The sequence below is a fragment of the Solanum stenotomum genome, chromosome 1, assembly GCF_019186545.1.
Source record: "Solanum stenotomum isolate F172 chromosome 1, ASM1918654v1, whole genome shotgun sequence".
Lineage (NCBI taxonomy): Eukaryota > Viridiplantae > Streptophyta > Magnoliopsida > Solanales > Solanaceae > Solanum > Solanum stenotomum.
The window spans coordinates 8,512,661-8,528,614 of NC_064282.1; the positions used below are offsets into that span (position 1 = coordinate 8,512,661).

Genomic DNA, 15,954 nt, shown 5'->3' on the forward strand with positions numbered 1-15,954 from the left:
ATCTCCTTTTTTTCCTCCTTTCTCCCCAAAATATGTTTTAACAAAATAATGTATTGACGCGGAAATCATAAAAAACTTTGACTTTATCCGAAGAATCTTAATGGCATAATTTCTTTTGAATAGTATTTTGTCAAAATTGCTACTTTCTCCATTTACTTTTTTTTCATATATAATTTTTTTTTTAAGAAGGAAAAAAGATTTTTCTTCTTTTTATATATATGTGTGTGAGAGAGAGATCTTATTATGTTATAATATTTTGAAACGTGCAATTTTAAATATGTCATGTAAGGTGATATTTTTCTTTCAATAATCATTTATTTTGTGTGAATATAAATCATTGATTGGTTTATTAGTGAAGTGCACAAACCGGGGCCGACATCTAGTCTTAACTTGTTTACTTATTTTTTGAAATTGCAGGGTTGGTGAGATGTGACTTGTAATACTCTTTATTCGATGAATATTTCCATAACCTCCTTCTTCTTTACTTTTTTTATTCTTTCTCAAATACATCATTTTCATCACTCTGTTGTTTTTATCAACCATGTGGTAAACGATATCTTATTACGAATTAGTCAATGTTCAGTTACAACAACCATATATTAAAACTAAAATAGTGTGACATCGTTTGACTTGATACAAATTTAAGAAGACTTTTGAAATGTGTGGTATTAATATAAATCTTACACATTAATATGACTATAATTAGGAGTTTAAAAAAATAAAAGTTGAATTAAATGTAAGACGACTAAAAAAGAAAGTGTCACATAAATTGAAATCAAATCACCATTATTTCAACACGATCGTAGAGTAGGGGACCACCATAGAGAATTGAGGGTTTTTAGGAAAGAAGAATTAAAGACTAAATACACGAATTGCAATTTTAAAGAAAAATCAATTTCAGCTAAGATTGACTGGATTGTGGTAACATAACAAACAATACAGAAGTTGAAGATAAAAATGGGAGGTAAACAGTAAGAACCAAAATCTATAACTGTGTGTGTGTTTCACTTTATGTGTCTTAGTTATTATTAGAAGAATATTTGACTATGATCCTTTCAAATGAGTACCTTTTACTAAATATCTAGAAACGCGTTTTGTGAAGTAGAAGAGACAGGAAAAAGAAATGTGAGGATATTGATTAATCACGAAACACACATTTGCATAAATAATACTCCTAAATCATGAAAAAGATACCTAAATAAATACAAATAATAATGTAATTGCAAAGGCTATTTTTTTTTTATAATAATATATACATAAGCCATCTTTGTCATAACATGACTTTATATTTAAACAAAAAGGCATAAAAAAGAAGTGCAACAGAAAGTATCTATCTCTCCACATCTCCCATTAGATTAGAGATGGGTGCAGACAAACTTTTTTCTGAGGTCCAAACAAGCAAAGCATCATAAGATTCTCCTTTCTTGACGAAATCATAACAATAAGATAATACTAAGATGGAGAATCCTATCTGTTATGGCATCACTCTCCTCAGAAAATACATTAAAAATCAAAAGCCGATCCTTTTTTCTTGTCTTGCCAGCCAGCCACCATCCATAACTGACCACCCATATGCCAGTACGGGCTAATTGCATCACTTACATTCCCCAAAAAAAAACCAAAACTATTGACTCATATCAGATCCATTCTTTCCCCACTCCTCTACACATTATGGGTATATCAAGTACCTGGACCCACTTCCTATGCTTTCTCCTCATTGCTAACGATACCAGCATCTGAAACTGGTTTCACGTCGTCAACAGGAAGTTTGATCTTTGGTGAAAGTTTTTTGGCTTCCTCAGCTGTGTAGACGTAAATTTTTCTAACCATGCTGCAGAATTCACTGTACCACATTTCCATTACACCAAAAGAATCAAAGTCAGTAGTAGGACTTGAGAAACTTCATCTCGGAAGTAAATTTCTGTAATCCAACTATGTAAAAAGTAAATTTAAGAAAGCATTAAAGTAAGATCACTGTGGATTAAATATGAAAGACAACTGATGAAACTGATTGTCTATGAGCCACATTACTCAGAAGCTATCTATACGCAAGGAATATTGAATGTTTAAGCACAAAATGTAATGCACCCCTCACTTCCAACCCAAAGGTTGCGAGTTCGAGTCACCAAGGGAGCAAAAGGGGTGTGAGCTCTTAGGGAGGGATTAAGAATAAAAAAATAATAATAATAATAATGCAAAATAGAACAATGAAAATATAACTAAGGTTGTCAGACTTACTGCCATGGGTCATCTCCAACCATCATCATGTCGTCCTCGTTATCTGTGTAGACTACCTGCCATTTCTTGGTTGATCCACGAAGTTCACCTTCAATCTCGAACATCTCCTCCAATTTCTTAAGCAGATCTTCATAACTATCTAATCTTGTGAGATCAACTGCCCTCCCAACTGCCTTCCCTTGCATATGCACCTATGGAGAATACCAAGAAGCTCAATCAAACAATGAACTCCAATTTGGCAAAACAAGGGCACCACAACCATTTACTTGTGAAAGAGAGAATTCCGAACAGAACAAAATATAGACTTAACGTTAGGTGTACCTTAGTGCAACTCCGGATTTGTTTGCTTTGAGACTCATGGGTAGACCTCAGAGATGACTTTTCAGGCTCACAACTTACTGAAGGAATTGGATTTGATGGTTCGGAGTTTCGGTCAGAATCAACATTTAAAGATGGAGCTGGCAGATCCTCCATTACAGCACTTGGCATAGCAACCGATGAGGATTCGTCTATGGTTGGACAATCCCGCAACTCAATTCCGAATAACCTACATCCATTAGCCGGTCTCTTTTCACTAGCAGGTGCAACAGACTCTGTACATGTCTCCGATTGACTTGACCAGTACATCGTTTTGGTAGAAAGAGGCATGGAACCATTCTCACTATAACCCAGGCCCTTTGCGGCAGAAGAAAGTTTGGGTGAAGGGTAGAGATCTCGCCCACGAGACGGATCACAGTACGAGAATGATGAAGGAGAATCTACAGGAGACTTCCACATTCCTACAAAATGAGAGTTGCCAATGAGAATGTGTGTACATTAGAAGTAATAATCATACAGCACAGGAGAAAGATTTCAGACCTAAAGCAGGAAGTTCTTGCACTGGCGACGGTAAAACTGACGGTCGAGCACGCTTATTTCTTTGAGGAGGCTGGGTGTTTGTAGGTGTTGCTGCGACAAGTGGTTCCATATCCCATGGAGAAACCCTATCTGGACGCAAAATTGACGATGGTTCATCCCAGTGAACCTGAACGAATCAAATGCACAAAGCGGGTTTATTAGCTATTGTCTATAGGTTAATGTGGCAAAGAAAATGGAAAGGTGAAAACATGGTTAGAGCAACAGATGCCAACTTTATTTGCAGAATTCTATAATCCCTAGTAAACCACATTGCAGTAATATCTAAGTAGATACCACAGGACACAATGACATCACATGAAGAGAACCAAATACTTAAAAACTAGACAGGTTGCTCTCCTTTCTATCCAGGGCACATAAACAAAAACATAAAATGTTGTTTAATGGGCAACAGTACAAAACAAAGTGGGTTGAGAGGAGTAAATTTCACGACCTCTTAACAGCATCCAACAACAAAAACAAGATCATGGAGAGGCCTAAGATGATAATTAACAGCAAGCTTGAATGGTCACTCATACAAATTAAAAAAATAAAAAGTACCTTCAAAGATCTCCATTCAGAATCAGGCCATCTAGATGATGGGTTATCACCAACACCAACAATTGTTCCACTAAACCTATATACAGATAAAGTAGCCAAGGGTTAATTGAGTTTTAGCCTTTTATAGTCCTCTTTTAAATATAATTAGAGCTGAATGTAATGCAGATCTCTAAGAACTGAAAGTTATTATATTCTGAAGCTTTACCTTCTTTCTGGAACTTCCTCACCCTCAAATCTCATTTTAAACCTCATCCCAACAGAAAGCTTGTGATTTCGTGCTTCAAGATATTTGTTCACACTGACAATGAATTCTGACTGACTAGTCCTGGAAATCAGCAGTTTTATTACAGTTAAATCCACATGGCAAGTGAAAGAATCTAGATGCAGAAGCAAGAAAATATTCAAAAGACTGGCAAGACAATAAGAACCAAGTATCAAAACATGCATACAGAAACAGAAAAACTGGATGACGCTACTCAAGTCCCTTAACATCTTAAATCCATCACTACTAATGCTAGCTAAGATTATACCAACCTGCAAAATAAAAAATTCAAATTTCCTATACCACAGAGCTTGTATACAACAATTAACAGAGATGAAATTAGAGAAACTTAATGCTCACAGTACGATTAATTACTACACATGATTTTTGTTGTTGCCAATCTCGATGAAATCAGACTATCATCGCCATTGGTTGAACAGCAACCCAACAATATTGACATACAGAGAGAGGAAGCTTCATCCTATAAAATAGCGATTATATACCCGTGTTGGAAAGGGAAAAAGGAACTACCTAGGCTTATAGAACACCGAGAAGAGGGTCCCAGTTGAGATGGCATGAGATGCAGTTGCAAGAACACCCAGATGCATACTGTGACTTGAAATCACAGAAGATGGCATATTATTTAGCTGTCTCATGAGTCTCCTAACACCAACTCTAAGCTCCCCACTGTCTCCCCTGCAGAGATAAATGAAATGATGGAAGGGTTATGAAAGAGAGTTTTTATAAACACTTCCAGTAAAATATGGCTGGATATGTTACTCGTAAACTTGCCTGAGAAAGATGAAAGCATCTCCAGCAACCAACTTCTTTGCACTGACAAAAACACTCCACCCAGTTGTGAGCAAGTGTCGCCTAGGTTGACCTGAACGTGAAGTCAACATTTATTATGAGAACTAAACAAAAGATTATACGTAATGAAGAAAGAGTCTGTATGCCATAACCACAGGCCTTGCTCTCTTAAATGACAAAACACAAGTTATACAATACAGGTCTTACATCTGATTTGAGAAAAATGCATCACAACAAAGTTAAAAGGCCTATTTTCAGACAGAAACATCCAAGCAAAAAAAGGAATCTCCCACCTGACGTCTACTTAGTACTGACCAGTGTTTTAAAAAACTCTGTTACGCCTCGCCTCACGCCTCCGTCTTTTAAAACACTGGTACTGACCAACACAAAAAGAATCAAGTCTCCCACTCAGACACCACAGCCTAACAGAAGTGTCACCAACTAGATTGAAAGTAGTTTTTCTCTTCCCCTCCTCACTACCTCTATGAACAACTCTACTGACCCAACTCAACAATAACTTTAATCTGAATCTCCAAGTTATACCGACAAAATTGATATATAACCTCGAAAAATGTGGCGGAAGTGCCATTCATTGCCATGTAGATCACTAGCGACCAATTCCTGCCATGGTGGTTGTTGCGACATGTCCTGAGTATGTAGCAAAAATTAATGAGAAGAATAAATGGATAGGGGTAGAGGAGTTCAGAAGGGTGAAGCCAAGGCAAGGCATAATTATGAAATACAAGCTTACCAGTTGAGGCAAACATTCATCTGCATGCCTTCGGAGAACAGAAAACCCACCATGGGTGCTAGTATCAGATGCAGTAAGAGTCTTGCAAAACGAATGGACAGTGCACTTTTCAGGTTCAGGGGGAGGAGGATCAGGGCTTGTGATCTCGCCTTGCTAAATCCACAGAAGACAAAAGGAGAATGCAGGATGTTAAGTAAAAAAGTATGTTTTGGAAGTCTCATATGATCAAAACCTCAAAGATTTAAAGGGCGGCACTCACATCTTGTTCAGGAAGCAGAGTTATCTGTGCATACACCTCATCTGTCTCTGACTCAGCCTAAAATTAAAAATGGTACTTATAACCATGATTCAACCATAGGAAGGGAGAATTAAAAATAATGTTATTTTTTTAAAAGAAAAATAGGGCACTTACCCGAAGTTGGACATTCATCACTTTGCATAAAATTTTAGCTGGCAAATTGAAAGACGGAAGGTGTTGGTCTACTCCCTGGTGTGTCGATGCTTCAAGCTGGAAACAGATTGCAATCATAAAGAATCATAATGAGAAATAGAGAGAGAGAAAAGCACCATTAGATATCACACGTCTGTTTGATAAAACTGTTGTAGAAAACGCAATAAAAAAGACAGTATGAAACATCACACTATAATTGAGGTTTTATATATCTTCCACGTTTGCACGAGAAAATTAAGAAGTGTACATAAGACCTAAAAAGATAAAAGAGGAGGGAAGAAAAATGTAAATTAAAAGATATACCTGTTCCATGTGACCCTGTGGGAAATAATAAACTCTTTCCCCTTCACGAGGAACTGTTACGAGAGGTCCAGCACAGGCATGCCAAAGTTCCTTGTATAATGCACCATTTGCAGACACCCCTACAGAAAGATCAAACAATTATATACATCACTTTCACAAGTAACAAATTTTACATTTATTGGGCTAGGCAGTGCGGAAGCACAAGAATTGGCTACTACCATACAAATGACATACAAGAGCAATAGATGTCAATGTATTAAGGGAGACACACATAGGACAGTGTTATGTGCATATATTATAAATATATGACCAAGTAAAATGACCAAATGGAAAAACTTATAAAAAAGCCGGAGTGAGGACTAATCCATTAGAACTTGCATATAATTGGTTCATGTGAGATGAGTAAGATAAATAGGAACAAGGAGAACCAACATTGTGAAAGCTCCAACCAAAAGCAAATAATGGGCAAAAGAGAGCATTTACAGTCTACAGGTACATCATACTACATGAACTTGGAAAAAATAAATGAGCAATATCTAATTAAGCATAAACCACTAGTAATTATAGATTATAAACATAAAAGTGTTGGAATTGAAAGAGGAAATAACTCAAACCTGGATGAGTCCCGCCACCGAAATGATTTGCAGCAACGTGTGCCATAAGAAAATCAATTTGAAGTCACCAACTCTTAAGTGATTATCTGTGTCTTCAGAAGACTATACCTCTCAATGAATTCCCGGCAAAATTAACTAGATCCAACTGACATAACCCACGAGAATCAGAATAAACCAAGTAATAGTGAACAAATGCAGATGTGAACTTTAAAGCCTCAAAATCTCCAACTGTTCTTGCTCTTCTTCAACAAATCTCTCCAAAAGCACAAAATTTATCACCCCCTCTCAAATAATCTGCACAACTTAAAAAATTGGGCACAAACGCCTGCTTGAGCCCCTTTTACAGTAAAACATGAGAGCAACCAAATTGAGAAATATAGAGGCATAACTTAAACCCTTAATTAGATCCCAAAATGGAGATTCTAAAGTTCAACACAGATGAAAACTCACATCAAAAGAGGAAAAGATGAAAAAATCAAACAAGTTGTACTAAAAAATATAGAAACCAATTACAGATCGAAACACTTATGACAACTCCGAGATCTAACCCAAACTCTGTCAGCTAAAATTTATATATCTATAGAGAAACCATCTACCATATGGAAATTCACAACTTTCTATATATAATAACAACAGCGATTTTTTCTATATAAAACTAGAAGAAATCAACCAAAAAGGAACAAAATCAGAATTCAAAGCAAACCAAAAGATTACCTTAAGTATTCACCCGGATTTCGCTATTTCTCATCATAATCCACGTAAATAATATTCATTTCCATGTACAACAACACACAATCGAAAAAACTTCAGAAAATTAACTAAACTCTGTCACAGAAAACAGGTCGAAGATTAAATTGACCGATTAGCTGAACAATAAAGAGATGAAATTAGGGTTTTGTGTTCTTGACAAAGAGAGAGTAAAGCTATAGAGGAAGAAAGAGAAAATGGTGATGGTGTTTGCCTGGTTGAAGCCGACAGTACTCCTTTTGTTTCTCTCTCTACAAATATTCATGTATCTCTGTATGTATACACATTTTTTTCTTTTTTTCCAAATTTCTTTTTCCTTTTTCTTTTTCTTTTTGGGTTTATATGTTGGACTGTGTGGAGCAATGGTGTCAACTGTCAAGCAAGTAGACTTTGAACAGCCAAAATACGCATTGGACTTGGAGATTACACACATAAATCCAAAATAATTGCAGAAAATAAAAAAAAATAAACACTAATTTAATTAGGAAAATTTTAAATCATACAGCAGCCTAACAAAATCCACAATGAAGGAATAACTTTATTTTTAATAATAAATTTAAGTAACTAGTATGAAAATTATTAATGTAATTTTTACATTATAAATTTACCACACGTTTATTACTGATTGAATATAGGTTAGTGAGTTTGTTTAGCCAGCAATTTTAGCTTACTAGCTAAGAAGCGAGAACGTTAAATCTTACTAGTGCTCAAGCTATTTATCATGTATTTCGATTAATTAATTAAAGGTTTATTTTCTATTATTGCTACAACAATACCAAATAAATCTACCCCTTAAGATACATATAGTGTGAAAATAAATGTCTAGAGCTTTTCTATTTTGTAATAGAAGACTAAGGTATATGCATTATAAAAATTATGAAAATAGTCGAATTTAGTAATTCTAGTTGAAATTTTGTAGTCTTTTAAAAATTACAAAATATATATAAATTACTAATTTAAATTCTAGTAACATAAAGTAATCAAAATTCTTTAACTTCATAAACTTTAAATTCTGACTCCACTTATGTCTCAATATGTTATATATAATTTCCTTTTTTAATTAAAAAAAAATGTAGGCTAATGATAATAAAAATTAGCTATAAATAAAAACCATACAGAATAAAACAAAAATTTGTTATTAATAAGATATATATATATATATATAAATAGACAGAAAATTTATTTGATTGGGTATTGATAAATGTATAAATGAAGTCAAAAGAGTGGATTCATTTGTACTCATAATTAGATCCGATCTTTGGTAGGGGTGGGTAGATGAAGAATAATAATAGAGGGAAGAGTAAATAAATAAATAGTATCTCTGTTGTCCACTATACTAAAAATATAATTGTTCAATAATATTTATCTAATTTAAAAAATTAAAAGATAAAGTAATTTACTTTTTATGTCTATTTTATCCTTACTATTAAAATAGTATCATCCAACATATTTCTCAAAGTATTAAATTTAATAAAATAAAAAAATAATATTATTACTATTATTTATTAATTTTTAAAGAGTATACCAAGTCAATAGTGAATAATTATTGTTGGACGGAGGGATTGAATAAATAATAAATGTATAATACTACTAATAAATAAAAAAGAAACACAGAAGAAAAGCGTGCCCCGAAACGCCAACAGGTTTCCCATCCAGTGTCCACGCGCGTTAAAGCTAACTCTATTGGGAATTGCACGATTTTTTTAATTATCTTTTCTTATTAATTACTTTAATTAATTATTTGTGTATTTAATTAATTAAATTAAAATTAAGCAGACAAGAAGTGCTTTTAATTGTTTAATTGATTAATTATGTGGGTGTGTTTCATTATTGATGATGGCTGAGTGGGATTTGACATTAATGTCCACATATTTTCTGCTTTAATGACATCTCAATCCCTTCATTTATTGTCCATTTCTTCTCCTGATTGGTCATTTGCACATTTCACTACGAGATGCAATCGCCTACAGCTTATCCACGTTGATTAAATCTACAACCGAGCAACACTTGTGTCATAATACTAAGTTCATTATAGGAAAATGGGTCAAAAATATCTCTCAACTTTGTTTTATTGATTGATTTTATCTTTATCATTAAAATGAAGTTAATTTTACCCCTATCATTACTAATTTCACCATATATATCCCTCATTTAACGGAAAGCCCCAAATTACCCAAATTTAAAAAAAAACATTCCCTATTTTTAACCCAATGCCCGACCCCTCTAATCTCATGACCAAATTTTTTTAACCCACTCTCAAATGAACATTCTTAGGGCAAAAAAATTTCAAATCCCTTCCTATAATTCAGTAGATAATCTAATTATAGATGGTCGTCATTGAGGTGAAGAATTTTGGTGGGTTGAGCTCATCTTTCAGTTCCGATTTGGATTCGCCAATTAGCTCTGTATTGCTGAGCATTTCTCCACCGGTGAATTTGAGTTCAAAAAATTCACAGCCTAAGTCACCAAAACTACTTGTTGTTCGTGTTTTTCCTATCTTTAAAAGCACTGGGAAAATGCCAAAAGCTCCCACCCCGAATTTAGGGTAGAATGCACATGATCTCATCAACAGTGTCCTATAAAAGAAGCAAATTAAAGAACAATGGTATTGTTGTTTTTCAATCTAAATAATGAAAAGAAAAAACTTCTTAGGCAAGTGACTGAAACTTACGAATCATCATTTGATACGAAAAGATCGGCAAATGTATGTGGATCCTCAACATAATTGGAGCATAATTTAAATTTTCAGGGATAATCAAGAAGTTAACCATGTGCAAAAAATCACATCATGAAGATAATAGATCTTCAAGAAGATTATTTAAAAAAAAAAAAAAAAACTTCAAGAAGCCAAAATCGGGCTATGATTAGAGGGGTTGGTCATGGGTTTGGGGTTTTAATTTGGTATGAATTCATTTGGTTTAGAGGTTTGGGTTATGATTAAAAGAGAAAATCGGGCTATTTTAATTAAATTGGGCAATTTAAGTCAATTTGGGATTTTCCGTCAAATAAGGGGTATATATGGTAAAATTAGTAACGGTAGGGGTAAAACTAACTTCACTTTAACTGCAAGGGCATAGTCAACCAATAAAATAAAGTTAAGGGGTATTTTTTACCCATTTCCCTTTATTATATTATGAAACCAAGGGAAAATAGTGTACTCTAGTATTTGGGCAAATGTATAAATCACATTATACAATTGTATTTTGATTTGAAATTTCAAACTCATTATTTAAACTTTAATTAATGTTTTATATTTTTTTATATATTGAAAAACATTTTTATCGATGTTAATGAGTATGTATGTATGAATGTTGCGTACATTTCTACAGGGGTGGAGGCATCTCGACTCAAGCGGTGTGATTCAACATCATTTTATATATATATTGAATACTAAAAGAAATGACATCATTCAAAAAACAGCTCATATAAATAATAAGTGAAGTGTTTCAATTACCATGTTGGTGGTTTGACCCGCTATTTGCACGTTAATCAAATTTTTAAAATTAACTTAGCATTTATTCTAAAAAAACATTGAAGCAAATTAGGTTCAAACATACGTACTACTCGTCCAATAAAGTGAAAGTAATCAACCATGACAACACTTAGTGTTTATATGCATGTTGTGTACTTGTGTACATTCCTCTGAAACGAAGGTACATTGATTTAAGGTGTAATTCAACACTAATTTACATATATATTGAATATAAAAAGAATGACATTACTTGATAAAACAACTTAAATAAGTACGAGGAAGCGGTTCAATTACCATATGATATTGATGGTTTAAATTACTCAGATTAATTTAATTAACTTTTAAAAATTGATATTGCGTTATTAAATTCAAACAAATCAGATTCAAATCTAAGATTACTCATCTAACAGAGTGAAATTAATTCAACTAAGACATGTTCGTTTCTTTTATTTCTACCAATTTAGTAAATGAAGTTTAACTTATAAAGGGTGACTAGTCAAATGGAGACGCATCAATAACAATTTATGATCCTATTAAATATGTTTTAAAATAATAAAAATTCATCAAATAAAAGTATAATAGTATATTTAAACTGTATTTCCAAAATGCAATGTCATTATAATAATTTATTCACTCCTTTACATCTTTAAATGTCAATTTCGTTTATGATTTGTATTTCTAACACATGTATAAAATGTTTTATTTTGAAATCAAGAAAAAAAAAGTCTATTTTAGTAGTTGGACAAATGTACAAATCACATAATATAATTGCATTTTGACTTTGAAATTCCGAACCTATTATATGAACTTCCTTTTATTTTTATTGAAAGTCATTTTTATCGTTTTTAAGAAATATGTATAAATGTATGTATGACTATATATTGTACACATTTCTCTTAAACAAAGGCATAACGATTTACGTCATTTGATCATACAACATTTTACCTATATATTGAATAAAAAGATGATATCACTCAATAAAATAGCTTAGATAATTATAAGTGAATCATTACAATTACTAATGTCGGTGATTTAAACATTTAATTAACTTTTTAAAATCAATTTAGTATTATTCGAGAAAAACATTAAAACAGACTAGTTTCAAACCTATTATTACTCTTCTAACAAGTTTACATACTTGAACTGTACTTTTAAAATACAATGTCATTATAGTGATTATTTATTTATTTACTTCTTTACATATTGACAACGTTTATGATATTTTTATACAAATTACTATTATGTTTGTTAAATTTGACCATAACTAACTTATAATTTTATAATAATTTGTAGCTAAAGAAGTAAAGTTACATCCCATAAATTTAATACATCCACCAAATTTACGTACCCTTTGTCAGTCCTCCAAACCACTCTATTAAATTATTTTAAGGATAATTTAGTGGAAATTGTATTATAATTATGAACCTAATTTTGTCATTTTCGTAAAAACTTATAGTGGATTGGGTCGAAATAATAAGATAACGAGGAAATGGGAAAAAGGGTCCCACTATAGTTGGGGAAATTGAGTGCATTGCCCACTCAAACAGTAAAGCCAACTCACACACACACAAAAAAAAAAGTAAAATATTAAAGGATCATTTGATTTGAAGATAAGTTCGGTTGTTATTTTGAATTTAACTATATTAAATAATTTATCTTGTATTATTATTTATTAATTATTTACTTTACTATATTAGAAATAATACACTCCTATTTCATAATTTTAAAAAAAATAATTGTTTATTTATAAAATACATTTCACCTTATTTTGTAGAAAAAGGGCTTGATGGAACTTGAAAATCTCTATCATTTTCATTATTTATTTTTGATAATTATTATTTCATCTTCTTATAGAAATAACTTCTTTCGCTATTAATCTCAAATCTTCATATAGCTTATTTCGGAATTAGTCTAGTTAAACAAGTAATAAGACATTACTCCATTTCATATTAATTGAATTGTTGAGACATTTTTCATTTTTCAAATTAACTTAATTGTTTAATTTTCAAGACTATTTTTAGAATGTTCTTCCAATTTTACCCTTCATTAGTTAGTATTGAAATTAGTTATTAATTAATATTTAGTTATTTTAATCATAAATTTGATAATAATTAATAAGGTAAAAATGGAAAGTTATGCCTAATTTATGTTTTAATCTTCTTTTCTTAAAGGATGTGAAACACCTCAACAATTCAATTAATTTGAAATGAAGGGAGTAACTTTTATTTAATAATTCAGATATTATGATGAATTTTTCACATCAATCATTTTTTTTTTTGAAATATCTATAAAATTTAAAATAGACGAGTAAAATTGAACGGGGAGAAGCGAGTAATAATAAAAAATAAAAAAGGGAGAGACATGAGAGGATGGAGAGGATGGAGAAGCAATAATGGAAGTGAAAGTATGGAATGGTGGCCCAATAATAAGAGCCGTGAAATGAACTCCACATGTTTGTTTGGGTTAAACTTTAAAAGAAAAAAGAACCTTAGCTACTTTCAATTAATAGAAACTAGACAAAACTTTTCTATGTTTGTTGGAAGGGTACATTTGTAACTTTATACCTACATTAGTCCAGAAAACTTAACCATAGTTAACTACAAAATAATAATACTTTATCCGGTTAAAAAAAAATGACCTCATTTCATTTGTAGTCTATTTAAAAAAAAAAGACCTATTTTCTTTTTTAGCAACACTTTAACTTTAACTTTCCACATGGCATATTTAAGATCACAAAATTAAAAGACATTTTGATACATTTGACATAATTTTAATTTAGAATCACGAAATTTAATATTCTTTTTTTTTCTTAAGCTCTGTTCGAATTTAAATTAGGACATTTTTTTAAAAAACGGAGGGAGTAGTACAACACTGCTAAATAAGAAGAAGCAAGTCGATTTCTTTGGTATTTAGGATATTTCTATAAAAAGTATTTTTGACCATAGTTAATTCACACGTACCAATTTACCGGCCCATGTCTTTATTTTTTTCTTTTCTTTTTTTCTGCGCTACATTTTTGTGGACAATTTTGCACGGATAATAGTTATGTAAGGACTTTATGGGCCTTTTCTGGAGACTCTACTGGACAATTTTTGTTACTTTTTTCGGGTTATTTCTGAGTTGTCAATTCGATATATAGTTGCTATTACTATTTTATTTTAATTAAGAAAATAAAGATAGAATTGTTCTATTTTGTTGTCGACATTCATTGTCGTTCAAATTACTACCTATTTAATTGATATCATTTTAGATTTAATATCCCTTAAAAAAAATTAGGTGAGTTGACCATTAAAATTCCTATTTAGTGTTTTCTTAAAGTCAAATTTTCAATAAATTAATTTATTTTGACTAATTAAATTGATCAATGAACATGAATAAATCATTTAGTTTTCCTTTGTTGGTAAAATTCATATGTTTAAAGGCTAGTAATTCTCAAGTTTAAAATAGGAAGAATAATATTATTTATGTATTGGTTTTGTGAAAGAACATTTATTTTTAGTAAGGACACATATAAATAGGAACGGATAGAGTATTATTCTAGCTTCAAATAAAATAAAAATAAAAATAACAATTATCATTTTGAAAGTTCAAGACTAAAGTCGATTTATATCCTAAATAGCACAATTTTGTAAGAGGATTAAATTAATTTACTTTTATTAAATAATGATAACTTGATGAACTAGATGTTATATTTATTATTTACTTGATTGGCGTAAAAAACAAAAATTATTTTAACCCATCGCTCAAATACCTAATTTTCTCTTTAAAATATTATGTTTTTTATTTATATACTATATTTTTTATTTATATACGTGTTATTCGATTTGCTGTTAGTTGGAGTGATCATCGAAATAGTATTTGAGGTAAAACTATAGTTACTCATTATTTGGGTTAAGAAACACGTTTGTAAACTTATAATCATGTTTATAATTCAAGCTTATATATTGTTTAAGACCTTAAAGATAGTCTAAAAATGATGCTGCCGTAATTGTTAAACACAAAAAATTGAAGCATGATACATTCATATTGCACTAACTTAAACGTGTTGTAATAAAATTTAACTTTTGTCAAACTACAAGTTTTAACTTTTATAAGTCAGTGTTCTTTTTTCTATAAACTGATTTTTTTATTTTTTATTTTATGGTTTAATTTAAGGTGGAGCGTCAATTAGATTTCAAATATTCTTATGTCCCATAAATTTCTATGCACGTACATCTAAATTTTTATTTCAAATGTCATTATCATATTAGCTCAAAGACATTAACAAAAATAAAATTAGGAGAAAATTACGAACTCTTTTTCCCGGGTCCTTAGGGATAATGGAGACAAAAACAGTAGAATTGTTAGGAAATATTTTAGTATGGTCTTGAATAACATTTGTAGGTTGATATTTGAAAAATTATATATTTAATTTTGAATATAGATAGGGATAGTTTAGGTAGCTAAAGAAAATAATATATAGTTAAGAGACAAATTTTATGAAAAAGTAATAGTTTCAATTTATTTTTTATCATCATCTCAAAAATAAATATTATTCATTTTTATATGATGACTTTATTTCAAAATACCTATAGGACGACTACGATGGGCATATTATTGTTGTTGAGCTTAATTTCAATATGCCTAACATTACTAGTCAACATAATATATATTAGCATTGATAAATTCAATGGCGGATCCAGAAATTTTATTTTATGGGTGCTCAATTATTTTTAGTTTGAGAATTGCTATATAGTTAATACATTTGAATAAATTATTAGATATTACAAACAAATATTAGTGTTTATTGCAAAAAGCAATGGGCGCTTAAGCACCCATAATTCATAACATACATCCGCCACTGGACAAATT

General features: G+C 31.1%; 1 protein-coding gene across 3 annotated transcripts; it reads right to left on the bottom strand.

Annotated features, from left to right (window-relative positions):
- Window positions 1-1,538: 1,538 nt before the first annotated feature.
- Window positions 1,539-7,906, bottom strand: LOC125866163 (auxin response factor 1). Of its 3 annotated transcripts, none has more exons than XM_049546474.1 (15): window positions 7,599-7,906; window positions 6,885-7,029; window positions 6,271-6,389; window positions 5,929-6,024; window positions 5,776-5,832; window positions 5,517-5,669; window positions 5,329-5,413; window positions 4,748-4,838; window positions 4,487-4,651; window positions 3,899-4,018; window positions 3,694-3,769; window positions 3,097-3,262; window positions 2,560-3,017; window positions 2,239-2,429; window positions 1,539-1,843 (listed from the first exon to the last, which is right to left on the bottom strand). In XM_049546474.1, the coding sequence occupies exons 2-15, from the start codon at window positions 6,928-6,930 to the stop codon at window positions 1,702-1,704; spliced, it is 1,965 nt and encodes a 654-aa protein (XP_049402431.1). In that variant the 5' UTR covers window positions 6,931-7,029; window positions 7,599-7,906; the 3' UTR covers window positions 1,539-1,701. The 3 variants fall into 3 exon arrangements, with proteins under 3 accessions (XP_049402431.1, XP_049402437.1, XP_049402443.1); XM_049546480.1 differs by having other exon boundaries at window positions 6,885-7,178; window positions 7,599-7,895; XM_049546486.1 differs by having other exon boundaries at window positions 6,885-7,186; window positions 7,599-7,895.
- Window positions 7,907-15,954: the final 8,048 nt, after the last annotated feature.

Coding starts and splice junctions, on each gene's coding strand:
- LOC125866163 (XM_049546474.1), bottom strand. CDS start 6,930: ATGGCACACGTTGCTGCAAATCATTTCGGTGGCGGGACTCATCCAG. Junction 5,670..5,775: donor CTCTGCTTCCTGAACAAGAT/GTGAGTGCCGCC, acceptor CTGTGGATTTAG/CAAGGCGAGATCACAAGCCC. Junction 4,652..4,747: donor GATGCTTTCATCTTTCTCAG/GCAAGTTTACGA, acceptor TTATCTCTGCAG/GGGAGACAGTGGGGAGCTTA.